Source organism: Staurois parvus, unplaced genomic scaffold, assembly GCF_062004578.1.
Source record: "Staurois parvus isolate SC_StPar_1 unplaced genomic scaffold, SC_StPar_1.0 ptg000391l, whole genome shotgun sequence".
NCBI classification, from domain to species: Eukaryota; Metazoa; Chordata; class Amphibia; order Anura; family Ranidae; genus Staurois; species Staurois parvus.
In genome coordinates this window covers 1,833,545-1,857,889 of record NW_028318187.1, presented here as the reverse complement: position 1 = coordinate 1,857,889, position 24,345 = coordinate 1,833,545, and the positions used below count along the sequence as shown (strand labels likewise).

The window sequence follows — 24,345 nt, the reverse complement described above, 5'->3', positions numbered from 1 at the left end:
TGGTCATTCCTGTACTGTGTCTGTAGTCCACTGGTTCAGAATATTTTTTTTCTTGTTTTCCGCCTCTAAAACCTAGGTGCATCTTATGGTCAGGTGCGTCTTATGGAGCGAAAAATACGGTAATCGACCAAAATTACAATAACACTTTTACAATAACAAAAGACCACTGAACAGTTTATTCAGTAATAGTTTTCAAGCAGTTTTCTAAAGGAAGCAGAGTCCTTTGTGGATTCATAAGATAGCTGTACACTGGTTGGCTGGAGAAAAAAAAACCCACAGACAAATATGGGGGGATACTGAATTAGAGGCCTGTGGGTAGCTACAGTATATAAAGTAAGCTGCTTGTAGTTTTTTCTAGAAGCTATTGTATAGTGCTATAAAAATTATATCAGACATGATTTTGACAAAAATCACTAAATCACTAAAACAAATTGCAAACATGACACAGAACTCATGCCTATCTTACTACAAGAATGGATGGAGCAGAAACAAAACAAGTAGAAATACACCCAATCCCACTTTCTAAAGGGCAAATTATAAAGTTTTAGCAAAGTAGGGATGCATTACTGAATACGGAGCTGCAATAATTTAAGTATTTATATCTACATGGAGTTCAGTTTTAAATGCATCTACCTTTGGCTCAGGACCTTCTGAATGTAGTTTCCTGCCTTGTCCTCTCTCTGTACCCGACCATAAAGCTGGCCATACACTAATGAATTATTTCATCCAGTCTGTGGGCTGAACAGATAACTCCAACCACACAAATGGCTATTTTATTCTGACAGCCGGAGCTAGTGGAAGACATAAAGGGTGCCTGCAGCGGAGTCGATAATCGACTTTTGTTGAGCTGGGAAGACCATCGACTATAATTATTATACAGGATTTATATAGCGCCAACAGTTTGCTCAGCACTTTACTATATAAAAAGGAGACAATACAGCAACAATACAGGGTTAGGAGGGCCCTGCTCTTTGGAGATTACAACCTAAGAGACTATTAGAATTTCATAAAATTCCTTTGAATCGGTCAAAATTCTAATGACCAGCCTAAATCTCCATGAACCTACTTCTACCTTAGGTAGTAGAAAAGATAGAGCACCCTAATGGAAATGAAAAATCTTCTAATTCAACTTCCTGTGCACCAGTTGTCTTTAGCATGTGCTAATAGGAAAATGCAGAGACAGAGGGGGCATAATCCATCATCTCTGAGGTTCGGTGACTGGCACACAATACAGGCTCCATACTTGATTAACTGTATAGGTTCTGCTGAAATTATTATTTCACTGGGTTGTAGTGTCCTAAGTACATAACACATCCCAAGTACACCTGAAAATCTGAGACTACCTAAGGCTTTTGTTATCACTTGTTTATTAAACGGAACTTCTCCCATAGGGGGAAGTTCCACTCTTCTGCTCCACCTTTGGATGTTTTTTTTGGGGGGGAATGGGGGGGTACCTGGTTTTTGCAAAAGCAGATCTTCTAATACACAGCACAATTGCCATTACTTCCTACACAGTATTTTGTTCACAGATTTAATAAAACTAGAGCACACAGATTCTGGTGCAGCTGTGCATAGTGACCAATCAGCTTCTAACTTCAGCTTGTTCAATTAAGATTTGACAATTATAACCTGGAAACTGACTGGTTACTCTGCACAGCTGCACCAGATTATGTGTGCTCCAGTTTTATTAAACTGTGCATTATATTTAATTCCTCACAGTTTAGAATTTTCACATTGTTTGTAGGTTTATATTATGTGCGATTATATACTGTAGGTGTACCTGTCTATTATTAAGCACAAGCTTAATTTTCTAATGCCAAGAACACTATGAGGTCAATCCACTGCAAATATTCAGCAACTGGTAAATAGCAGATATCTAAGCTTGGCAGGTCTTTTGTTTTAAATCAAATATAAAACCGAAATAGAGAGAGTTTTTTAAAAATATATATTTTTTATATATATTTTTTTTATATTCGACTTTTTATTTAATATCATGGGCAATACATTGTACATAAAATAAACTGAAATATATGTAAAATTAAAAAAAAACTTAAACATGCTACACAATCATTTAACATAACCCTATTTTCAGTCTATAATTTTCAGTGGTCAATATATCAGTGAACTATTAATATAGTAAAAAAAAGAAATATATATATATACATATATATACAGTGCTCAGCATAAATGAGTACACCCTTTTTGAATAGTAAGATTTTAATCAATATCTCAATGAACACGAAAAATTTCCAGAATTTTGTCAATAATTAGTTTTATAGAACATTTACATTTTCATTATATGAAAGTAAGGTTAATAATATAACTTAGACTACAAAATCTTCAGTTTTACTCAAATTAATTGAAGCAAAAATGAATACACCCCACAACAAAAACTACTACATCTAGTATTATACATGACCTCCATGATTTGTAAGGACAGCACCAAGTCTACTAGGCATGGGATGAACAAGTTGGCGACATATTGCAACATCTATCTTTTTCCATTCTTTAAGAACAAATTCTTTTAGAGCCTGGATGCTGGATGGAGAGTGATGCTCAACTTGTCTCTTTAGAATTCTCTATAGGTGTTTGATTGGGTTCAGATCAGGAGACATATTTGGCCACTGAATCATTGTCACCATTTTCTTCTTCAGAAATGTAACAGTGGCCTTAGATGTGTGTTTTGGATCATTGCCATGTTGGAAAAGTACACGACGACTAAAGGCACGAAGTGATGGTAGCATCTTCTCTTTCAATATAGAGCAGTACATCTGTGAATTCTTGATATGACCAATGAAATGCAGCTCTCTGACACCAGCAGCACTCATGCAGCCCCACAGAGGAACACTGCCACCACCGTTTATCACTGTAGGCACCATGCATTTTTCTTTGTACTCCTCACCTTTGAGAAGCCATACAGTTTTGAAGCCATCAGTTCCAAAAACATTTATCTTGGTCCCAGTAGTCTTCTTCTTTTTCAGCATGGGCCCTGGCAAATTCTAGGTGGGCTTTTTTGTGCATGGGCTTTAAAAGAGGCTTCCTTCGTGGACAACACCCATGCATGCCATTCCTCTGCAGTGTATGCCATATTGTATCATGGGAAACAATCACCCCAGTTGGTATTTCTACTTCTTTAGCCAACTACAGTAAACTTGCATGGCGATTTTCTTCAACCTTTCTCATCAGAAGATGCTCCTGTTGAGGTGCTAACTTTTGTGGACAGTCTGGATGTCTCTGTGAGATGCTTGCAGTTCCATCTTTGGTACATTTTTGTGTCGCTTTTGCTACAGTATTCTGACTGATAAGTAAAGCTTTGCTGATCTTCATGTAGCCTTCACCTTTCTTGTGTAATGAAATTATTTTTTTTCTCAGGCCTTGTGACATTTCTCTTTCATGTGGTGCCATTGCTGACAGACAGAAATGGGGAGGGGTGTTCTTTGTTAAGTAACGCCCTTTTATAATCAACTTTCTGCTGGACACCTGTTTAATGAATAATTAGACTCACCTGTAGTTGGATTCTTGTTAATTAGGATTTTGTTGTCTAAAATCTAGCTTTGCTCCTAAGACTTTCATTGGGGTGTATTCATTTTTGCAACATGGTCTTGAGTAATTTTGTTTGTGTGTGCAAATTAACAAATCTTATTTGCAATCCATTGGCCCGCATTTGTGGTGTATTTTGTAGTATAGTGTTGATGTTGATTCTGAAAGGAGAGTAAAGGTTTTCTGACAAATCTATTGGGGTGTACACATTTACGCTGAGCACTGTATATATACTGTATGTACAGCTTTAAACAGCAAAATTATACACTAGCAAAGATATGGATTGTTTATTGCTTTAGCACTATTTTACGTTCACATTAATACCTATATTTTGCTATAAACAACCAATAATGTTATTGGGTTTGGTTTTGCATGAAAAGAAAAGAAAACTCACAGATGTTATTGCTGGCTCTTCGTGAATGCTACCAAATAAATCAGGAGTTGAAACATCCATTGAAACACTAAAAAAAAAAAGTTTATTAACACGACAGAATAAAACAACAAACAAATGGAATATTTGTGGGATTGTTTAAAGTGATTCTAAAGGCTGAAGGTCTTTTTTACCTTAATGCATTCTCTGCATTAAGGTAAAAAACCTTCTGTGAGCAGCTCCCCCCTATACTTACCTGAGCCCAATCTCGATCCAGTACTGTGCACTCTCTCTGCCTCCTCGTAGGCTCAGAGACAACAGCAGGAGCCAATGGCTCCCACTGCTGTCAATCACAGCCAGTGAGCAGGGAGTGGTAACACAGCAGGGCTCGGGAGCAGGGCGGCATGCGTACCCCCATAAAAGGCGGCTTGCTATGATGGGGACTTGGTAGGCGGGAGGAGCCAGGAGGGCTTCAAAGGGGGCATGTAACAGCAGGTAAGTATGCCAAGCGTGTTATTTAAAAAAATTAAAACTTTTTGGTTTACAATCAGTTTAACCACTTGCCGACCGTAGATAGTTAAATGACGGCTTTACTGCGGCTGGACAGTTCTGGGAGGACATCATATGACGTCCTCCCAGAATGTGCCCTCCCACGTGCCCCCAGGGGTGCGCACCCGGCTATCTCCATGATCACTGTGTCCTACAAACACAGCTGATTACGTGGTGTGGTAAAAGGCCAATCACAGCGGCCTTTTACCACGTGATCAGCCGTGTCCACCGGCACAGCAGATCACCGGTAAATGCAGTTGCCGGTTATCGGCTGCACTTTCCTCATGCTGTCACAGCGTGAGCAAAGTACTGCCGATAACCGGCAATTGTCAGAGGACGGATCGGCACTGATCATCAGGGCACTGATGATCAGTGCCCATCAGTGCTACCCACCAGTTCTGCCCACCTGAGCCCATCAGTGTTGCCCACAAGTGTCAACCCACATGTGCCCACCAGTGCCACCCATCAGTGCTGCACAGCAGTGCTGCCAGTCAGTGCCACCTATCAGTGCCTATCATTGTTACATATCAGCGCCGTCTATCAGTGCTGCCTATCAGTGCCCATCATTGAGGCATATCAGTGCCAGCTCATCAGTGCTGCCTATAAGTAGCATCTCATCAGTGCCGCCTATCAGTGCCCATCAGTGCTGCCTATCAGTGCCCATCAGTGCAGGCTCATCAATGCACATCAGTGAAAGAGAAAAATTACCTGTTTGCAAAAATGTTAGAAACAAAACCTTTTCTTTTTTCCAAATTTTTGCTCTTTTTTTGTTTATAGCACAAAAAATAAAACACCCAGCAGTGAGAACATACCACCAAAAGAATGCTCTATTTGTGTGAAAAAAATTATAAAAATGTCATATGGGTGCAGTGTTGCATGACCGGGCAATTGTCATTCAAAATACGACAGCACTGAAAGCTGAAAATTGGCCTGGGCAGGAAGGGGGTATAAGTGCCCGGTAGGTAAGTGGTTAAACAATATAATACATCCAAACCCAAGAACAATAAAACAGTCAGTGCCCTGATCATCAGTGCAGATGTCTGCTTTGACAGTTGCCAGCAGTACTTTCTTCACACTGACAGCGTGAGAAAAGTATTGCCAATAAACGTAAACTGTATTTACATAGTGATCAGCTGTGATTGGACACAGCTGATCATGTGACAAAAGGTCACTGTGATTGGCCCTTTACCATGTCATCTGATCAGCTGGGTCCAAAGTGATCACATGCGCATTCTGGATGGACATCATATGACGCTTTCCCAGAACTGGTCTACCATGCTGTAGCCCTCATTCAGCTATAGTGTGATAGTAAAGTGGTTAATGGCATATTTAACAGACAAAAAGATAGCAAATAAGAGAAGTTCATTGTTAAGACAAAAGATATTGTTAAGAAAGACAGATATTGTATAAGTAATGTTTTTTTCAAATTCTCATCTATAAAAGCTGTGTTGGCTGGTTAAGCACCCTCATGCAGAGAAACTAAAATCTGGAGGCTACTGAAGAGTAAGAATAGGCTATAGCTTTGGAAACATATGAACAGCCTTCTGCTTTACAAACTATTAAATAGTTTTAAGCTATTACATAAAATATATTTTACAGCAACCTCAGTACTCTGCAGTGTTATTAAAAGAAGCATCTGGGGAATCCAAGCTTATTATTTTAAAAAAAAAAAAGATCAAATTCGTTCAGAGTACGAAACAGATCTAGTCTGCATCTTCTACGATCATGTGAAAAAGTAAGTACTCCCCATGGACCTTTTTGTCTTTTTCAACGTATTCAAAAAGGCAAATATTAGTTCCTACAGATAAAGGTAAATATATACAGATATACTTGAACAAATGACATATAAAACTGCCAAGGTACAGTATATTTGTTCTAATCTAAACTAATAAAAATGCAGATTTGTCACATGGACAAAAAAGTACACCCCCACATTTACCACCACTTCAAATCCTTACATTTATATTTAGGTATTCCAGATTATGTGCTAACTGTTAGATCCTCCTTAGGAAATATGCAGGTGGACCCACCTTGTTTACATCTCAGATATGTAGGGTCTGGAGTTCCCTTTGCTAATGAAGAGTGATGCCATCATCCCAAGACAAAAAAAAGCCCCATAAGGCCCTCAGAAAGAAGGCTGTGGATGCCTATAAGTCTGGCAAGGGATTGCAAAACATTGCAAAATTATTTGAAATGAAACATTCTACTGTAAGGAAAATGATCTACAAAAGGCATAGATTTCCAATGGCCAATTTAGTTTGTACAATTATTGGATTTCACACAAACACATGCAAAAAAAAATGACAGAAATTTTGGGTCTGCAATAAACAACACTATTTTTGTCTAAATACATACTGCTTTGTATCCACTTCTCCGTCAGGCTTGGTACTTAGATATTCAAGAGTGGAAATAAAGGCCTAAAAATAGACAAAAACATGTTTTGAAGAATCTTCAACCAGGCATGCTTACACATTTATTATAAACAATATCAATAAAACAGCCATATAAAAATGTGTAATTTTACTAAATCTGTTCACACACACAATACAAAGGTATTTTGTTTACTAAAATGAACAGCTTTTATTGGTGGATGGGGATAAGACATGTTTACCAGATAAGCTGCCCTTGACCCTGTTGGTCACATTGGTATTTGATAGATTACTACAAGGTATGTTACGATTTCAACTGTGCTGTTTCAAAGAGGACAAAGGAGATAGTAGGCCTTTATCCTTCATTGTTTGCAGGGATGTACATAGCTGCAAGCCCAACATGTAGCTTCTTATGAACAAAAATCTGCAGTATCAAATCAAGCATTTGACACTGTAAGTGTAAATTAGAATCATATCAGTGTCCACGGTAGTTTATAACTAATTACGTACAATTTTACTAAGGGCAGAGGCAAGAGAAGTTGCGGGTAGGTAACTAAAATTGAGTAAGGACTGAAAGAAGGCCATACTTCGCCATGCCAATTAAGATTAATCACAGCTTATGCAGTACTCATTTATATAAACCCAACAAGTCACACTCCTATTGTGCCCTTGTTGACATTAGGGTTTAAAGGTGTTTGCTAGCTGAAGGCCAAGTTGGAAAATTTGAGAACCCTTGCTCGAGAGAATGATCAAATTACATTGACAGCATTCTTGTTCTTGAATGCTGATGATTCGGATCAGTTATTAATAAATATATATATATATACACACAAAAAAAAACACCACACAACATAAAACCTATTAGAGAAGGAATGGAGAAACTGGGGAAAAAAAAGCTTTGCAGATAAAGGGCAGGGAACAATTTTGACTATAATAATTAATTTGCACTCACCTGTATGATGTTGATACAGAGAAGGCACACATCATCCTGTGTTCTCTGATGCTGAAATATCTGTATAAAATGACAAAAGCATTTGTGGCAGACCATTATATGAACCCAGCACTAGAAAAAGCAACTCATCAGTTTGCAAAATATGCATATCATTAACATATAGTTAAAATGGACACCAAATTACTGTATTTTCTATTACTGTGAACTAGAAAACACTCAAGGTTTTCAATATTTTTCTGTAGCTTTTTTCAATTTTGTGTATTTACTGGTGCTTTTTCAATCTTTTTGATCAATACTTTAACAGAAACTCCACTTTCGTTGAGAAAAAAAACCATTCCACTCCAGCTTTAAGTACAGCCAAAGCTCTTTTGGCTGTACTACTCCTGTGAATCACAGGAGTGCACTTCGTTCTGCACCCGTGAACTGTTTTCAGCTGACAGCAGGCCGAAGCCCATTGTTGGCTGACATCACTAAGCCGGTGCAAGCTAGGAAAAGATCCCAACTTTAAAGTTGGGATCCACCCCAGAGTCTGGAGTGGCACCTAGCTCAGCCTCTCAGCGAGGCGCTGAAAGCCTGAGCCAGCCGTTCTTTCCCCCTCTAAAGTCCAGAGCTCCAGTGAGTGTGGGTGGGGGGGTGGTCAGAGAAGAAAGCGGTGGCTGACAGTCACCGCTCTCTGCTCACAGCGGCGGTGAGAATTCAGCGATCATGTCATGTAATCGTTCAGTTCTTACACTTAGATCCGGCGGGGGACAAATGCAGCATCGGAGCAATGCTGCATCCACCTAGTATGATTTGAACAAAAAAAACATCCCATACTTTTTTAAACTATGTACTTTAGGGATGTTCAACCTTTTGAAGAGTGAAAGCCACTTAAGTGATCTGGTAACCAGTTGTGAGACACAATGAAATTAAATGGTACAGAATTTAAAATTTTTTATTTTAAATTGCATAATGAACATTTTCCTCCTGCAGCTGCTGAATGCCGGCAGGAGGGAGAGGAGGAGAAGACGGCTTTCATTGATTGCAGGAAGAAAATGGAGAGGATCGGTTGCTATATATGTCAGCCCCACCACCCCTCCTGTCTAGCTGTAAAACAAAATGTGACAGGGAGGCCACAGTGGCTGCCTGGAGCATGGAGCGGAGTCACCATTGTAACCCCTGGCACTACACCAGTGGTTGGGGGGGTGGTAAAAGTCACATGCCACCCAAACCGCAAATGTTAATGAGCCCTCACTGTCCTGACACCCCTAAAAGGCAGCTTTCACACTGATTTTCTGCAGTTTGCTTGCGCCACACGTGCAACCCAGTTCACCTGTGGCTTTCCTGCAGGTTAGCTGTGCTTTGCTATAGATTTCCATTATATCTTGCAAGTGTAGTGCCTTTTCGGAAAGTGCACGGAAACTCCTGCATTTACTTTGAAGTCGAGGGTCACATCAGAGAGTTCTGAGGGCCACATGTTGAGCACCCCTGATGTACATTGCAGTGAATTTGACAAGCTTTGTTGCAGATTTCTACCTTCTGTTATACTGAAGAAACAGCTGTTTGTTTGTGTCAATATGCACAGCGAATTACCGATCAGCTGCTGCACTTGGAGGGCTCTAAAGAGGAAAGTGGAAGTGTCTGAATCACCTTAGAAGTGATTACTCCTTTGGGAGTATCTCACCAAAACTGAAATCTTCGTTGAATAGGATGCCCAAAATCTGATTAGCTTCTTAGTGCAGACTTCTGCGAAAATTAGTGAGCCAATCACACAAGCAGGAGATAACATTTCTAGAGAGGAAGGGCAGAGGGGGTGTTCTGGATACCATCTGTGTAAAGAATGCCTCCAGGTTGCCATATTGCTATGCAATTTACAGAAAATTACAGTGGCTGCCATTTGAAATGAAATACATTTTTTAATTAACGTTATATTACAGTATGGGTTGTGTCACTATTGTATATGCTATTATTTTTTTTATATTTGCAATATTTTTTTCCACAAGAGTGATGTTACCCTTTAAGTAGTATACAACTTTAATAGTGTACCAGACAAAATGTTCAATATACTATACTAGAGATGTATGAATTATTTCTAAAATCATATTCTATTCTAACAGCAATATATATGACAGTAAAATCTAGGGTTTGTATCACTGTATTATATACAACAGGCTTGATTATGAGCCATTGATATAGATCTACAACATCTGCACATAGAGACATCATTATCCTACGTACTTGTTTGGTGAGCTAAGTATGCACTACATTCCACAATGTTAAAGATATAGATGTGCTGAGCTAAGGATCTGCCAAAGATACCTTTTATGCAATTTTACATCACACCTTTGTGGTTCGGTGTGATGGCTCATCCCATTACAGGAGTGACATTATATTCAGTAATTATATGCTCTCCTGTTTGTGTTTGTCTCACACTATTTGGTGTTGTGGGGTGAGTTCCATTCTAATACTGTGGCTAAGTTCTGGAGTGACATATACCCACCTTATAACTGAAAGCCACAAATGTGATCTAGATAAATGGGTTTTTAGCTCCACAGCCCTTAATCAGCTTGTATTATTTTATCTATATGTCATAATAGCTGCCCAAAGGGACCTTTACCCACCTAGTACACTTCTGAGCCACTATCAATAAATCTTGGGACACATATTGATAATATCCATATTCTTCTTTGAAGGATCCCTAAAGATTTATTAACACTTTTGCACACCCGGTTATTAGGGGCCATTTTGGAAATTACATTCTGTTCAAAGAGGTTCTAGATCTGAAGACATTTCTACTTTGTAGAACAATGTTTTTGTGTAAAGACACAACTCTATACCATGACAACCAATGTATCTATGACTTGTGTACAGGTATATGCTGGCCCCAAATTCATAGGATAGCCATAAAGATTAAGTGTTTTGAAATTGCTTTAAATGGTTGTGATAACCTTTGTGTAGGCTAACTTGAGATTAAAGTACTTCATTCTAGTATAGTTTGATAAGTGAGGTATAATATATGTGATTATTGTTCCTGGTGGACAAAGTAAGTTTTGCACTTTCCCCCTGCTACTTTGACCTAATCTCCCTGTTCTTGATCTTAGCTTCATCTTGAAAATACTTCCTTCCTGAAGGTTATTCACAAGTTTAACGCATGTAAAGGTTTAATTCCTGTCCGACACCCCCGCGTCTTTTCTCGAGGCTGCACATATTAACTTCCTGCAGTTTTTCTTGATATATTTTATCCATCATACTTTACACCATTTGTGTTGGCTTTTTGTGGACTCCTTCTATCTTATCGATATCTATTTGTAAGACAAGTGTCCAGAAATGGACCCAGTTTTCTAAAGCTTTATATACCGCATTTGGGATATCAATCCTCTTCCTGGTAAGCGCTCTGATGATGCACATCAAAATTCTATTTGCTTTCTATACTTCCTGGCCACACTGTTTATTTGTTTGCAGCTGAAATAAGTGGCCCCAAATCTTTTTCTTCTGTAGTTATGGTCAACACCAGAGGCATCCCTAGGGTTGGTGTCACCAGGTGTGGTAACACGTGTTGTCACCCCTCCAGAGAGGAAAGAGCGATGCCTATGTACTGGTAAAATGAAGATATGTATTCCCTGAAGCAACTGCACATGTGCTGGTTTCAGGCTGAAGAAGCCGATCTCCAACTTTAGCACAGAGCTGCCACAGTTAACCCCTTACAGGCTGCAAACCGCTGAAGCTGATCCCGCAGATCACTATGGGTTGCAAGATCAGTTAACCCCATATAGGTTGAACCTATACGGAGTTAACTGATCTTGCAACCCATTGTGATCTGCGGGATCAGCTTCAGCAGTTTGCAGCCTGTAAGGGGTTAACTGTGGCAGCTCTGTGCTAAAGTTGGAGATCGGCGATCAGTTTCTTCAGCCTGAAATCGGCACATTCGCAGTTGCTTCAGGGGATACATATCTTCACAGGTCCAGGATACTCATTTTACCACTACACCGGAGGCAGCTGTCACTGTGCCGGGAATCTGGGATCACCCCAATAACTGGCCAGGACCTTCACAGGGCCCAGAAGCTCTGCTGGCATCCTGCTGCTGCAAGCCTTGTGATGGTGTCACCCGGTGCGGCCCGCACCCCCCTAGGGACACCACTGGTCAACACTGCACCCAAAATTTTGTACTCTGTGAGAGCATTTCTCTAATCTAAATGCATTATTCACCATTAATAAATAGTGCTCTTAAAGAAGAAGAATCCTCTTAAGGATTTTAACATAAATATCACATTGTCCAAAAAATCTCTAATGTTTCCACTGTGCAAAATTAACATTAATGTGAATCTCTAACTTCTAGCTTGAGTAAGGATCATTAAGAAAGTGTCAGGAGTTTATTGTTGCCTACTCCCTTGCTGGTCAGTTTCATCCTCCTTAATTGTCTTGGTGACTATTGTTTCCAGGACAGAAAATGACACGAAACCAAAATTTTTATAGTTCTCACTGAAACTGCAGGTGAAGAGAACTCTTCCAATGGGCACAACTACTCTTGTGACAACTAAGAGGGTATTTCTAAACACTCATGATTACACTACCTATGTATAGTTATATTGAACATTTTATATGTATAATTGCACTTCTCTTATATTTATTGATAGTAATGTATCAATGCTTTCAAAGAAAGGCAGAGATTTATGCTAATTACCTTTCATGAATGTCCTGTGGACACCCCCCCCCATTGCAAACACTTGGGAAACTTACAAATGCTGCATAACAAATCCAAAGCCTATCAGGGGAAATGTTTACAGTGTGATATTATATACATTTACTGGTGAATTTTCACCACAATCTTTCTTCGCCTTATCTACTGAGGTGGATTACGTAAATAAATTTGGCGCTGCTATATGCGACCTTACAAACCCTTTTTGCATGCTTTGTCTCTATCATACCTACATTAAAAACATAATACTTACACTGGCTTCGGCAGGCTTGCATTCCAAAACTCCTTTTAGTGACTGCAAGGACTGGAGAACACACTGCTCAAAGTGAGATGGCTATAAAAGAAAAAACACCATAACAAAATGCTGCACATAGCATGCAGTGACGCTGCAGAATCTGAAGCACAAAGTCAGGGACAGCATAACAGACCCAAAAGGAGATTATTTATTTTTTACAGGTACTCATATATATATATATATATCGCCATCAATTTACGCAGCGCTTTACATATACAGGTGAAACTCGAAAAATTAGAATATCGTGCAAAAGTTAATTTATTTCAGTAATGCAACTTAAAAGGTGAAACTAATATATGAGATAGACTGATTACATGCAAAGCAAGATAGTTCAAGCCGTGATTTGTCATCATTGTGATGATTATGGCTTACAGCTCATGAAAACCCCAAATCCAATCTCAGAAAATTAGAATATTACATGCAATCAATAAAACAAGGATTGTACATAGAACAATATCGGACCTCTGAAAAGTATAAGCATGCATATGTACTCAGTACTTGGTTTGGGCCCCTTTTGCAGCAATTACTGCCTCAATGCGGCGTGGCATGGAAGCTATCAGCCTGTGGCACTGCTGAGGTGTTATGGAAGACCAGGATGCTTCAATAGCGGCCTTCAGCTCTTCTGCATTGTTCGGTCTCATGTCTCTCATCTTTCTCTTGGTAATGCCCCATAGATTCTCTATGGGGTTCAGGTCAGGCGAGTTTGCTGGCCAATCAAGCACAGTAATCCCACGGTCATTGAACCAGGTTTTGGTGCTTTTGGCAGTGTGGGCAGGTGCCAAGTCCTGCTGGAAAATGAAGTCAGCATCGCTCAAGTTCGTCTGCGGAAGGAAGCATGATGTGCTCCAAAATCTGGTAGACGGCTTCGTTGACCCTGGACTTAATGAAGCATAGTGGACCAACATCAGCAGATGACATGGCTCCCCAAATCAACACAGACTGTGGAAACTTCACACTGGACTTCAAGCATCTTGCAGTGTGTGCCCCTTCATTCTTCCTCCATACTCTGGGTCCTTGGTTTCCAAATGAGATGCAAAAGTTGCTCTCATCAGAAAAGAGGACTTTGGACCACTGAGCAACAGACCAGGTTTGTTTTTCTTTAGCCCAGGTAAGACGCTTCTGACGTTGTTTGTTGTTCAGGAGCGGCTTGACAAGAGGAATACGACATTTGAAGCCCATGTCCAGGATCCGTCTGTGTGTGGTTGCTCTTGATGTACTGACTCCAGCCTCAGTCCCCTCCTTGTGAAAGTCCCCAGCACTTTTGAATGGCCTTTTCCTGACAATCCTCTCCAGGCTGCAGTCCTCCCTGCTGCTTGTGCACCTTTTTCTTCCACTTTTCCCTTCCACAAACCTTTCTATTAATGTGCTTTGATACAGCACTTTGGGAACATCCAACTTCTTTTGCAATTACCTTTTGAGGCTTTCCCTCCTTATGGAGGGTGTCAATGATGGTTTTCTGCACAACTGTCAGGTCAGCAGTCTTTCCCATGATTGTGATTCCTACTGAACCAAACTGAGAGACCATTTAAAGGCTCAGGAACCCTTTGCAGGTGTTATGGCTTAATTAGCTGATTAGAGTGGGACACTTTGAGCCGAGAATATTGCACCTTTTCACAATATTCTAATTTTCTGAGATTGTGGATTTGGGGTTTTCATGATCTGTAAGCCATAATCATCACAATTATGACAAATCACGGCTTGAACTATCTTGCTTTGCATGTAATGAGTCTATTTCATATATTAGTTTCACCTTTTAAGTTGCATTTCTGAAATAAACTTTTGCACGATATTCTAATTTTTCGAGTTTCACCTGTATATACTGTACATTCATACATGTCCCTAACCCTTAGGGGGCATATAATCTATAGTCCCTAACTCACATTCATACATACACATACTAGGGCCAATTTAGACAGGATCCAATTAACCTACCAGCATGTCTATGGAGTGTGGGAGGAATCCGGAGTACCTGGAAGAAACCCACGCAGGCACAGGGAGAAAATGCAGACGTCAGGCAGGTGTAGCTGTGGTTGGGATTCGAACCAACGACCCTAGTACTGCCAGGTGGAAGTGCTAACCATTTAGCCACTGTGCTGCCCATCAACCCATGTCTTATTCTTTCATAAAGTCTTTCTCTTTCATAAACATAGTACTGTTCAACAGATATTAAAGCAATACTATGGTGCATTTTGATTTATTATTGTAATTATTTGTGTATACTGTACCACATTTCAATTCCCATAAAGATGTGTATATATTATGTCTTGTATACTTGTATATAAGGCAAAGTCGATCAGCCTTGCTCATTAATGACTGGTGAAAAAAATTTCTCAGTTACAAAGAGAGAATATATATTTTGTCTGAAAGACCTATCAATTAGGCTTCAGTTAAACTGAAGAAAGCAAGCCACTACCACTGTCAGTACTATCGAGCAGAAAGCAGAACATGCATATGTAATGACTAAACATAGCTGCTCCTTTGTATACATATAATTGCGATCTGCAATTACAATGTTAAGGGGGCACACATTTTTTTTATTGAATTTTTTTTCATGTAACGTTTATACATATATACATTTTTACACACACATATAATACATGACAATAAATTCACAAATGAAAGAGCAAAAGATCCACTCCAGGTGAGTGCCGAATCTGCATAACCCCTCCACAGACACGCAGGTGCTAGACTGATCCATGATCACAGATGCAATGGAAAAAAAAGAATGGTTGGCCGCACAAACAGCAATGTGGTGGATGAAATCCTTTATTGGAATCCTTTACATGCAATATAAGAACATGACAGTTCTAAGACAGGACAGAGGAGCAGTAGACGCGTTTAGTAATAACTAAGCACGTGTTCATGTGAAACATATCTACTGCTCCTCTGTCCTGTCTCGGAGCTGTCATGTTCTTATATTGCATGTAAAGGATTCCAATAAAGGATTTCATCCACCACATTGCTGTTTGTGCGGCCAACCATTCTGTTTTTCCATTGCAATAGATTCCCAAAGCAATATGGGTAAAGTAAAAAGACTACACAGAATGGGAAGAGTCCCCCACGATACCGAGGGCTGTTCTTCAGCACCTGCTGTTATAAATGGCTCAAAAAAATGAAATCAGAGTATAGCATCAAGACAATTAAACTCCTGGGATATTGATCAGGTCAGTTAAGTAGCAGAGGGGGTTGTTAATCAGTTTCAGCTGCTTTGGTGTTAATGAAATGAACAACAGGTGCACTAGATGGGCAACAATGAGATCACCCCCAAAACAGGAATAGTTTTACAGGTGGAGGTCACTGACATTTTTTTCCCTACTCATCTTTTCGGATTGTTTTTCACTAGTTTTGCATTTGGCTAGGGTTAGTGTCATTACTGGTAGCATGAGGTGATACCTGGACCCTTCAGTGGTTGCACAGGCAGTCCAACTCCTCCACGATGGCACATCAATACATGCCATTGCCAGAAGGTTTGCTGTGTGTACCAGCACAGTCTCAACAGCATGGAGGAGATTCCAGGAAACAGGCAGTTATCTAGGAGACCTGCACCGAGATGCAAAAGGTCTTTAACCCATCAGCAGGACCGGTATCTGCTCCTTTGTATAAGGAGGAACAGGATGAGCATTGCCAGAGCCCTACAAAATGACCTCCAGCAGGCTACTGGTGTGAATGTCTCCGACCAAACAATCAGAAACAGACTTCATGAGGGTAGCCTGAGGGCCCAACGTCCTTTAATGGGCCCTGTGCTCATGGTCCAGCACCATAGAGCTCGACTTGCATTTGCCATTGAATATCAGAATTGGCAGGTCCGCCACTGGTGCCCTGTGCTTTTCACAGCTGAGAGCAGATTCACTCTGAGCATGTGACAGACATGAAAGGGTCTGGAGAAGCCGTGGAGAACATTAAGCTGCCTGTAACAACCTTTCAGCATGACCGTTTTGGTTGTGGGTCAGTGATGGTCTGGGGAGGCATATCCATGGAGGGATGCACAGACCTCTACAGGCTAGACAATGGCACCCTGACTGCCATTAGGTATCGGGATCAAATCCTTGGACCCATTGTAAGACCGTACGCTGGTGCAGTGGGTCCTGGGTTCCTCCTGGTGCACAACAATGCCCGGCCTCATGTGGCGAGAGTATTCAGGCAGTTCCTGGAGGATGAAGGAATTGATACCACTGAATAGCCCCCACGCTCACCTTAACTAAATCCAATAGAACCCATCTGGGATATCATGTTTCAGTTCACCCGACAACGGCAGGTTGCAACTCACACTGTCCAAGAGCTTGGAGATGCCCTGATCTAGATCTGGGAGGAAATACCCCAGGACACCATCCATCATTTCATTAGGAGAATGCCCTGATGTTGTCAGGCATGCATACAAGCAAGTGGGGGCCATACAAACTACTGAGTAACATTTTGAGTTGCTGCAATAAAATTTCAGCAAAATGGACTAGCCTGCTGCATCATTTTTTCACTTTGATTTTCTGGGTGTCTTTGAATTCAGTCCTCTGTAGGTTGATAAATTTCATTTCCATCAAATCATGGGGTACCCTTACGTTCCTAACAACACATTACCCCATCCATATCAGTATAGATATCCACAATTAAATACAGTGTACCCTTCCCTTATTTACAAACGTCCCCAAAACGCATATAAACACTTTAAACCCCAAAAAGTGTACTAATCTTATGAAGTTTGCTTAGTATCCCAAGTATAAAAACAAATAAACCCCCCTAGTGCAAAATAATGACAATCAAATACGGTGTACCCTTCCCTTATTAACAAACTTCCCCAAAACGCATATAAACACTTTAAACCCCAAAAAGTGTGATAATCTTATGAAATATGCTTAGTATCCCAAGTATAAATACAAATATAATAAGTGCTCAAAACAAAAGCAAAAAACGATTTATGATTAAGTCTAATTGACGAAACATGTCAAAGGGAAGTGACGTCAGACGCACAGCTGAAACGGTAGTGATCGAACAGCCATTTTGGATCCTGGAAATCTCTATTTGAGACACAGGAGAGGATCTGCTGAGGATTTCCGGAGGTCTGGCAGGGCTGATTTCTTGTTTGATGGTAATTTTAAAGATATATATAAGCACATAAATAAAGTATATTCTGTTTAAGTTTTTACGGAATTACACTATTGTGGTTTCATTTATGGTGGGTATCGTTTGGAGACTGATGTGGAGAGGAGTATAATACTGTGGCTGTGAAGATCCCTCTGGAGGAACTTATTATATATCAGTACCCTGCCTGGAGGATTACTAAGCTTGTGTTTACATATTTTTTTGGTAAGGGTATCCATTTTGCACACTCTAGAAGTGGACACGTTTTTCACAGTTTTTTAGCACTAGATTGTTTCACGGGCACGTGTTTACACATCTATTCACTTTACCATATAGTGATCACGAGTGTTTTTGTGTGAATCACATGCGTTATGGAATTAATAATTCAAGTTAAGGATAATACACTATGTGCGTTTTACTTTCTTTTTTTTGAGTTTTTTTTGGTTTCAGAATATACTTTGGAGGCTGTCTTCACCTGGAGGTTAATTTTGAGATTTTGAATGACTGATATTTTGAAGGACTCATTTATTATTTTGGGACTTGTGTGTTTTTTGTTTTTGTTTTGAGCACTTATTATATTTGTATTTATACTTGGGATATTAAGCATTTTTCAGAAGTATAGATATCCAGCATGATATTTTTCCCCATTGAGATTTAATGTGTTTTCAAAGTGGAAGTGTTAACCATTCGGCCACTGTGCTTCCTGTCAGTAAGTATCAGATACAATGACAGGTCTGCAGGAGTCCTGAATGACATTGGCGACCTGTTGATCGCTAGTGCAATGCCTTCCAGGTTCCTACAACAAAAAATTAAAAATGCACATTTTTTTTACCTGCCAAATCCATCTCCCTGGTGCAGTTCACACACTACATGGGTAAGTTGCACAGGCTAAACATTCCTTGTTAGGTGCTGACCTGAGGTCTGAAGAGAACGCATTACATGGCAGCATGGTTGCCTCTGAATGCTGTAAGGTAGCGTTTGACTGACGAGAGTACAAATCAGAAACACAACACTGTTCACAGACCATGGTGAGTGTACACAGTTGGCTGCAATAGGGGGGCATTGAGAATGTTAGACTGGTGGAGGAACAGAGAAGACTTTATACTGTTGTTCACAAAGCACATGGTGAGCATACAGAGCAGGGAGTGTCATCGCATGGGCTATTGGGAAGTATAGTCTACTCTATGCGGGGAAGAAGACATAAGAAGTGACGTTGCTTCTGTACTGAATCCTCCCACAAAGGCTAGAGGACATGAAATGTAATCTGAGCACAATGACAACATCACAGCCAAGGAATAAAGGATATCTCACAAAGTACGTGTTTTAGAAAAAAAATAATACAGTGGCTTTGTTTGAACATGTGTAGGATTTCTTCTGTAAGTAGGCAGAATAATCCAGGAGCTGGGCTTTTAAAAAAATGCACTCCATATAAAGTGGTCCTCAAAATGGTAATACTGATAGCAGGCCATTATTCAGCCTATGTAGTAGGGTGGGGGGAGGGGGCAGTGTGGTATTTGGCAAATTGCATGTTAACTGATGTATTGAAATTGATGCTGTTTATATAGCAAGAAAATAAACATGTTTAAAAAATTTACTTACCAAAGATGTTAAGCCTTCGTTATCAACAACCCAATCTTCTTTGTCAGCTAGTCGTTTTACCTCTGAAAAAAACAGTATCTAATATTGACCTCAAATATTCTTATATTAATACTACTTTTAATATACTTTCCTAGAAATTAATAAAACAACAGACAAGATTATAGGGAAGCAACATGACTCCATAAAGTAAGAACCCTGGAAAAATATTTATTAGAGTGTTACTAAGCCAAAGTATCTTAGAGTGGTTGTAAAGTCAAGACATTTTTTTCAGGTAAAAAAATGTGTCAACAGTTGTATCGCTGGGGTGCAGAGATGAGCAGTTGAAGAGGAATGGAAAAGGGGTGCAATATTAAGCTTTGGAATAGGGATGCAGAGGTGTGCGGAGGAAATTGCAGGAAGAGGCATCCAGCCAGTGAGCTTTTGACAATGGGTGCAAAGGTGAGCCGTGGAAGAGGGATGCAAGGGGTTCAGAGGTAAGGGTGTCGAGGGTGAGCTTTGGATGAAGCATGCAGAGGTGAGCTGTAGAAGAGGGATGCAAGGGGTTCAGAGGTAAGAGGTGGATAAGGGGTGTCGAGGGTGAGATTTGGATGAAGCATGCAGAGGGGAGCTGTGGAAGAGGGATGCAAGGGGTTCAGAGGTAAGAGGTGGATAAGGGGTGTCAAGGGTGAGCTTTGGATGAAGCATGCAGAGGTGAGCTGTGGAAGAGGGATGCAAGGGGTTCAGAGGTAAGGGTGTCGAGGGTGAGCTTTGGATGAAGCATGCAGAGGGGAGCTGTGAACGAGGGGTAAAAAGGTGTTTTGTGAATGAGGAGTGCAAGTTCACTGTGGAAACTGATGACATTTTATAGCTTGCCAAGTAACTGCACATTTTTTCCAAGTTATAAAATATGTAAAGTTAGGGTGGGGGATAATGAACTTTCAACTGCCTACAAAGGGGAATTTTGCTGGAAAAATCTGAGAACCACTAATGTACAAATTGGGATGTTGGCAAGTACAGTATGAGATTAAAACCTACCTACTTTTGTTGATTTTCAATTATACAATGCACTGTTTAACAACAGTTGCTGACAAAGCCCTTTTAACGCCTCAGGGTCCTTTCACATGGTTGTTCTGTATGCCAGTTTTTCATCTGTCCATTTACAGATGAAAAACAGACACCCATGTATTTCTATGAACTAGTGGATGTAAATGGATGATCATCTGTTTGCATCAGTTAATCTCCACATCCGTTAACATCCATTCTTTTGAACGGAAGAAAAGCCTTTTTTTTCTTCCATAAGAAAATCTGTAATGGATGAAAAACGGATGTAAATGGATGAAAATGGACTTGCAGTCTGTTTTTGCATTGGTAAAGGATGTAGAAAGCTGATGTGAAAACAGACGAGAAATTGACGAGGAACTGATGAGAAATTGACAAGTAACTGATAAAAAGACTGATGTAAACTGACGAAAACTGTTCCTTTTTTTCTTTGAAAAACCATGACTGAACTGATGAATAAAACTGATCGCCAGCGTGAAAGGACCCTTAATGAGCTTTTGACATCAGTTTGAGTTGCTTCTGAGATCATTAAAAATGTATTACAGGTGCAGTTTATCTGCATTTGACCAGTTTCAGCTGTTTGTCATCCTACATACTTGGGAAGGGAGGCAGTTCCTAATGCAGGCCATAGATGGGTCGAAAATCGGCCGATTTTCGGATCGTTAGTGTTTGGCCGTTTTTCGGTATTTTGGCCGTTTTTTTTTATCGGTAAAGTTGGAAAAAAAATCAGCCGATTTTGCCGATCAGCCGATTTTCGCGGCAATAATGGGCAAATCGGCCGATTTTTTACCGATAAAAAATCTGCGCGTGACTTGCAAGAGGAAGACAAAAAGAAGAAGAGGAAGAAGAAGAGGATGAAGATGATGATGAAGAAGAGGATGATGATGAAGAAGAAGAGGATGATGATGATGATGATGATGAAGAAGAGGATGATGATGAAGAAGAAGAAGAGGATGATGATGAAGAAAAAGAAGAAGAAGAGGATGATGATGATGAAGAAGAAGAGGATGATGATGATGAAGAAGTAGAATAAAAAGAAGAAGAGGATGATGATGATGATGATGAAGAAGAAGTAGAAGAAAAAGAAGAAGAGGATGATGATGAAGAAGAGGATGATGATGATGATGAAGAAGAAGAGGATGAAGAAGAAGAAGAGGAGGATGATGATGAAGAAGAAGAGGATGATGATGATGATGAAGAAGAGGATGATGCTGGTGATGATGATGAAGAGGATGATGATGAAGAAGAAGAAGAGGATGATGATGAAGAAGAGGAAGAAGAGGATGATGATGATGATGAAGAAAAAGAAGAGGATGATGATGAAGAAGAAGAAGAGGATGATGAAGAAGTAGAAGAAGAAAAGGATGATGATGTAGAAGAAGAAGAAGAGGATGATGATGACGAAGAAGAAGAAGAAGATGATGATGATGATGAAGAAAAAGAAGAAGAGGGGGATGATGATGATGAAGAAGAAGATGAGGATGATGAAGAAGAAGAAGAGGATGATGATGATGATGATGAAGAAAAAGAAGAAGAGGATGATGATGAAGAAGAGGATGATGATGATGAAGAAGAAGAGGATGATGATGAAGAAGGAGAAGAAGAAGGATGAAAAATAAGAGGAATTCCAGTCCGGCAAAAAGTGTCCCTGCAGAGAGCTCCGCTATTTCTTTGACAGTTCCTTGATATTTACAGAGGTTGCAACATTGTATCTATTTGTTTCCGAATAAAAACATCTGTATCCTAAATGGATACAAATAGATACATTGTTGCAACCTCTGTAAATGTCAAGGAACTGTCAAAGAACTGTCAAAGAAATAGCAGAGCTCTCTGCAAGGACACTTTTTGCCGGCTGTAGACGGGATGAAAATCGGCCGATTTTTTTTTACCATTGGTGGTAACGTCGGCCGCTTGAACAACCGATTTTTCGTTTTTAAAAGAAAAATCGGCCGTTTTTCTCCCCGTCTATGGCCTGCATAAGTGAACAAAATCTTTTCAATATTAGCCCTAAACAATATATTTTTCTAGTTTTTTATCGTTTATTAATATTTCGAAGAGTTAGATATGTTGATTGTTCTCTTTAATGCCTTCTGTATAATAGTACTGGCAAATGGTTCTTTTCAGAAAAATGTATTTGTTGAGACTTATTCAAGCATTCCTCTAGGCTAGGTTCACACTTATGCAGGTTGCGGTTGATGCATTTTCTCAGTGCATTTTGCATTTTTTCACACACGTTTTTGACATGTTTTGAATGCATTTTGTGTTTTTTGAGATGTGTTTAATGTTGCTAGAGGGAGGTGTCTGTTGTCATGCAGGAAACGCACCAAAAACTCATGTACAAGACTGTAAGCTCGAAAGAGCAGGGCCCTCAAACCCCTCATGTTTTGTTTTGATACTGTATTGTCTCATGTACTGTCCCCCACTACAATGTACAGCGCTGTGCAAACATTGTGGCACTATATAAATAATGTATAATCATAATAATGTACACGCATTTATGCATGTGTTTTTGATGCGGTTCCACTGAAGACTACTACATGCAAAAACGCAATCTGAAGCAGAAAAAAAAGTCCATGACCCTTTCAAAAATCCACACTGGCTCAAAACACACAGATGTGAACAAGATCCATAGTGAATTTATGTTAAATGGACTGTAGTCTGTTTCTGTAAACTGCAAAACGGAAATCTGCATAAGTGTGAACCGAGGGTTAGCAAGCAAGGTTTCCAAAGTGTCCCCTATGCAATGTACCTGTTTACAATGTAGAATGACTCCTACCAGTCAGAGGCCCCGATTATTATCCAATCACACCTATTAACTGGGTATGGCCTTCATCAATGCATGCATTACAAAATTACCAAAATTACCAGGGGTTGGCGAGATGTGTTTAAAGAGTAACTCCACTATTGTTATGAAAAAACTATCCCTTCTGGATGATCAATTTATATTGCATGGAAGTTAACAAACTTTGTAACAGAGCCCTACTTGTTCTCTGAAAGAAAGCTTTTTGTTCTTCTATGTTTTTTTAAATTCTGATTCTGAATGGGAATGATCTGATCACCTGATGCGCTTACAGGGCTCTAATGAGGAAAGCAGCAAAGTCTGCATCCCTTTAGAAGTGATTAACCCTTTAGGAGCATCTCACCAAAAATTACATTTTTGTTGTAGTGGATGCCTAAAATCTGACTTGTATCTTAGTGCAGACTTCTGGGAAAATCAGTCAGCCAATCACACAAGCAGGAAGTATCATTTCTGGAGGAGTTTCGGACACCAACTGTGCACAGAACGCCTCCAGGTTGCCATATTACATTGAATTTCACAGAAAATTACAGCACTGCAGATGGAAAAGAAATGTTGATTTTAATAACATTAACCACTTGAGCTCCTGAGGATTTACCCCCCTTAATGACCAGGCCTCTTTTTGCTACTCGGCGCTGCACTAATTCAACTGATAATTGCGCGGTCATGCAATGCTGCACCCAAACGAAATTTACGTCCTTTTTTTCACACAAATAGAGCTTTCTTTCGGTGTAATTTGATCACCTGTGCGCTTTTTATTTTTCACGCTATAAACAAAAAAAGGCCAAAAATTTTGAAGAAAAACAATATTTTTTACTTTCAGCTATAAAAAATATATAGTAAACTCAAAGTTGGTTATAAATTTAGGCCAAAATGTATTCTGCTACATGTTTTTGGTAAAAAAAATCCCAATAAGTGTATATTGATTGCTTTGTGTGACAGTTATAGCGTCTACAAACTATGGTATAAATACTGCAATTTACGCCATTTTTCTGCTATACAGCGCTGCGCTAGTTTAACGGACAATTGCGCGGTCATGCAATATGGTACATAAATGAAATTTACATACTTTTTTCCCACAAATTGAG

General features: G+C 39.7%; 1 protein-coding gene across 3 annotated transcripts in view; it reads right to left on the bottom strand.

The window, feature by feature from the left end:
• Window positions 1–24,345, bottom strand: part of EXOC2 (exocyst complex component 2) — a 262,822-nt gene that overhangs the window by 60,872 nt on the left and 177,605 nt on the right. For all 3 annotated transcript variants that reach the window (XM_089686128.1, XM_089686129.1, XM_089686130.1), the window contains 5 exons: window positions 19,423–19,484; window positions 12,709–12,789; window positions 7,781–7,840; window positions 6,815–6,876; window positions 3,935–4,001 (listed from right to left, as the gene is read on the bottom strand). In XM_089686128.1, coding sequence (XP_089542254.1) covers window positions 3,935–4,001; window positions 6,815–6,876; window positions 7,781–7,840; window positions 12,709–12,789; window positions 19,423–19,484 — 332 coding nt within the window. The remainder of the gene's footprint in view (window positions 1–3,934; window positions 4,002–6,814; window positions 6,877–7,780; window positions 7,841–12,708; window positions 12,790–19,422; window positions 19,485–24,345) is intronic.